Source organism: Olea europaea, unplaced genomic scaffold (genome assembly GCF_002742605.1).
Source record: "Olea europaea var. sylvestris unplaced genomic scaffold, O_europaea_v1 scaffold849, whole genome shotgun sequence".
In the NCBI taxonomy this organism is placed as follows: domain Eukaryota; kingdom Viridiplantae; phylum Streptophyta; class Magnoliopsida; order Lamiales; family Oleaceae; genus Olea; species Olea europaea.
The window spans coordinates 272204-276557 of NW_019266937.1; the positions used below are offsets into that span (position 1 = coordinate 272204).

General features: G+C 35.8%; 1 protein-coding gene across 1 annotated transcript; it reads left to right on the forward strand.

Moving 5' to 3' along the window:
- Nucleotides 1-2750: 2750 nt before the first annotated feature.
- Nucleotides 2751-4333, forward strand: LOC111391863 (gibberellin 20-oxidase-like protein). The gene is made up of 2 exons (XM_023017140.1): nt 2751-3478; nt 3585-4333. The coding sequence occupies exons 1-2, from the start codon at nt 3120-3122 to the stop codon at nt 4186-4188; spliced, it is 963 nt and encodes a 320-aa protein (XP_022872908.1). The 5' UTR covers nt 2751-3119; the 3' UTR covers nt 4189-4333.
- The last annotated feature ends 21 nt before the right edge of the window (nt 4334-4354 follow it).

Here is a 4354-nt window from a genome sequence, read left to right on the forward strand (position 1 = left end):
TTCAGGACCTTAGCAATGTCATTTCAGCTAGGATTTAGTTGTCAGGATTATAAAGATTCAAGCATTTGAATACGCGGCAATTATCTAGCTTTAAGGAGAGATGGTTCTTTCTCTTGCTGATTAATAAACAGAAGTGACACTACACTTTTGATAAGTTTAGTTTTTGAACCCACATTGTATATGCTTAATAAAAAACAGGGAATTGATTATTGAATTGTACCATGTTGAATATTTTAGCTCAGAAACCTGATCTTTGGTTCCCTGTAATTGTTTCAAGAACTAGTATTCTGGAGTAGGATACTTAATCTTGATTTTATTACGAATTTGTTTGGGAGTGATTTTGAAAATTAATTTTTTGATCATTAAGAGAAAAGTGGGATCCACATGTGAGAGAAAAAGTCAAATATGACGACTGTAATAGTGAAATAACGATCAAAAAATCAATTTTTGGGGTGAAAAAATCTGACCCAAACAGGCCCTATGTGAAGAAACAGAAGATAAAGAAATCTAAATAGCAAATCAACATTTGAGTCAAGGCAGTCTGGAAACTTCTATGGTCATCCAGTTAAAGTTGAAAGGCTACAATGTCCTAACCTGGGGGGCTAACTTGTTACGCTTGATATAAATGGTGATGTAACCTTCTCCGCACCTTTTCTAGACAATTGCTCCTTGGAGTTAGCCTAATGTGTCAAATTGTGTAAGTCCAAGTCCTATTAAATGCTGCGACCATATTAATCTTTTTCTGAGATGCATGAAGTAATATTGTATCTCATGCAATATTATTTTGACGTGTTTCCTTGGTACATAATTCTTTTTCATTTTTTTTTTTTTCTGTCTTGTATGTGGAACTTAAATTGCCCCCCCCCCCCCCTTTTTTTGGGAAAATAGATTTTATAATAGTGATTTTTTGAAAAATGTGTGATTAATGTGTGATCGAAAACGAGCTCGAAAAAAAATGAATTTAAAAGAATGAGGCTCAAACTGGAGCTAAAGTGCATCAGGTTTCTTTCTATATTAATCTTCTAGGGTGATCCCTTGACATGATTGATGTGTAAGTTCCATGAGAGAAAGATTGCTTAATTCAATCAAGATCACGAAAGATGCTGGTTTGTCCAAGCTGTCTGTGTGGAGGCACACTGGAATTTAAAAATGTTCTATTTCAATGGTGGCATCATTTCACTTATGGATGAGTTGAACAAAACAACTCGAAACGGTAAAAGTTCACAAGTGACTGAAAGAAACAAAAAAAATAAATAAAATTCCCGTACACATGTTTTTACCCTTTTTCTCCTTCTCGGTGGGATTGGGGAGGAGGGGGTATGTTAGAGATGGCAAATTGACTCGCCGCCCGTGGCTCAGCCCGGAAAATGCCCGAGTCAACCCTTCTGGGCCGCAGGTCGGCTAAAAAAAAATGCAGTTTCCTTCATTAAAAAAGAAAAAGAAAAAAGAAAAAAGAAAAAACAGAAGGTCCGAGCTGAAAGCTCGGGTCAAGCCTCGATTTTTTGGCAGAGAAAGGTCGACTTAAAAAACTTAAGTCGAGCACGAGCCTCGAGTTTCGACTCGACTCGTTGACATCCCTAGGGTATGTTGAAAATTGACACATTTATTTATTTAAATTTAGTCTTCAACATACTCCCTTATGTCCAAGCCANTTGACATCCCTAGGGTATGTTGAAAATTGACACATTTATTTATTTAAATTTAGTCTTCAACATACTCCCTTATGTCCAAGCCAAATTCATTCTTTATCAAATGCCTAATATGACCTGAGTGGACATCTTCTTAGTTTCATATATGATTGCACTCCTCATCTAAAATCTAACTGCTAGAGATGAGACAAATGTATTTATTAAAATTTAGTCTTCAACACGGGATGGGCTAAAGGGGATGATGACTCATGGGCCATTATGGTCAGATGATAAAATACAAAAATTTGGAAGGATGGAAAATGCAGAAAAACCCAACTTAAAGCAGACTTAATACATAAATCTTCCTATGTTCCGTTTTCCCATTCCTCCAAAAAAACATATGCACATTTGAACAACTAAAAAGAGGAATGTGAGGCAAGTATAAACATCTTAAATTTGTGAAGGTAGTGATGATTGGAAATGCATTGAAGAGAGCATATGACCAAAGTGAGCGATTATGCATTTCGTGTTCAACAATCTATACTAAAGACAAAAGCTTATTACATCCTTTGGATCAGCTGGAAACAATGTTAGTTTAAGCTTTTGTACTGAATTCTTCCCTTCTCATCAATGGTATGTTGGTTTGATACTTTTTGGATCTTCTCCTTAATCATCATGATTGAAACTTATTATTTTCATTGTCATTAGGAACTATTCCTGATTGTCCAGCGTAAAGCTTATAATTCAGAATTATTGTTGCTTTAACTAGAACTATACATAATCATCATCCTGTGAAGAAATTGCTGTCAACTGCTGAAAGGAGTTAGTATGTTACTTGAAATATGATGGGTTACTGCTTCCTCTGTGTTGTTTTGGTGGTTGGTATGTCTTTGCTTTAAAGCAAGGAACTCTACAGTATATGAACTTATAGAAAGGAACATAGTACATTATTGTAAAAAATGTCTTACACATAGTATTGTGTTCTGATTATGTTCGGAGTAAACTAAATAACTCTTCAAAAATTATTCTCAGAAGAGTCCAAATTGTCAAATTTTATCAAATTTTATGTTTTTGACTTCAAAGATGCCAAAAGAAAAAAAAAAAAAATCACTTCCAAGTCTGGCAAGCTCCAAGTTGCCCATATCTTTATAATGATGACATTCTATAATGGCTGCTCATAAAGGCTGCCTTAGCTGTCACTTCCTCTCCTATAATGTTTACATATAAATTTAATAGCAAATGGAAATACTGTAGAAATACTTGTGCTTAAAAGATATTTCTGCTTCTAACTGAGCTGTTATTATAAAGTCAAGTGAGAGATTAGAGATATAAGGTAACCGTAACACAGAATGATGGCTTAACTTCTTCTGGGGCTATATATAATGCCTGTATGCTAATTAGTGTAAATTTCTTTTCCATATAATTTTTGATAAATTGTTTATATAATTGCCAAACCCCAGTGGAAAAGCCACCATTTTTTGTTTTCTAAAAATGATTCCTGAATCTGAAACACTCTTAGAACTCCCTGTATTAGATGTTTCTCAGCAATTGTGCCCATCTTCTTTGTCCTCTTTGGCTGCAGCCTGCAAAGAGTGGGGTTTCTTCCAAATCATTAATCATGGAATCTCCAAAGATCTTTACAACAAAATTTGCACTCACTCAAAAAGCATTTTCAGCCTCCCTATCGAGACAAAAATTAAACTAGGTCCTTTATCACCATATAAGACTTACACTCCTCATTTCATAGCCTCGCCCTTTTTTGAGAGCCTTAGAGTTTCAGGACCAGACTTCACAGATTCTGCTCAGAGTTCTGTAGAAGTTCTCATTGGTGAACATGATTCTGAATTCAGGTGAGGCTTTTTATGGAAACGATCTCTTTTCTAATACTTATGCATGCTTTTTTCCATGTTAAGAGACAAATACCTTGAAAACTTGATTAATCTTTTGTCTTTGCAGTGAGGTATTGCAAGAATATGGGAGCAAAATGTCTGAGTTATCTAAGGGAGTCCTTAAGCTCGTATTAAGAACTATAGGAGCTGGAATTGAGACAAAATATTATAATTCTGAGTTTAAGAATTGCCATGGATATTTGAGAATAAACAACTATATGGCTCCAGAGAGTTCAGACGAAGAAGCTGAGGGTCTTGGAATGCATACTGATATGAGCTGTGTGACAATCGTTTATCAAGATGAAATAGGAGGACTTCAAGTGCGATCAAAGGATGGAAAATGGATGAACATCGTCCCATCTGAAGAAACCCTAGTGGTAAATATTGGTGACATGTTGCAAGCTTGGAGCAATGAACAACTGAGATCATCGGAGCATAGGGTTGTTTTGAAGAAACGCGTGAATCGTTTCTCTCTAGCTTTCTTCTGGTGCTTTGAGGACGAGAAAGAGGTGTTGGCACCTGATGAAGTTGTGGGTGATGGAAACAAAAGGATTTACGGGCCATTTGTCTGTTCAGACTATTTAAAGTTCCGTGAGAGCAACGAGAAAGGTAGGTTTGAGAAAGTTGGATTTACAGTTAAAGATTTTGCTGGGATTGGATTTCCAATGTAAAAGCCTGAATTTGGTGCTTGTTGCATAGCATCTACACAGTTCATCCAATCATCAGGCTAGGCTTAGAGTAGGATATTGCATTGTGAAAAGCATTTTGTATCTAGTTGGTTTGTCATAATATGTGCTAAAAATAATTGCTTGTGTACTCCGATTGGAGAGCAATCAA

Bases quoted from the DNA above. Each gene is read 5' to 3' on its own strand.
- LOC111391863 (XM_023017140.1), top strand. From the start codon at position 3,120: ATGATTCCTGAATCTGAAACACTCTTAGAACTCCCTGTATTAGATGTT. The intron at 3,479-3,584 runs GTGAGGCTTTTT...TTGTCTTTGCAG, and splicing joins GAACATGATTCTGAATTCAG to TGAGGTATTGCAAGAATATG.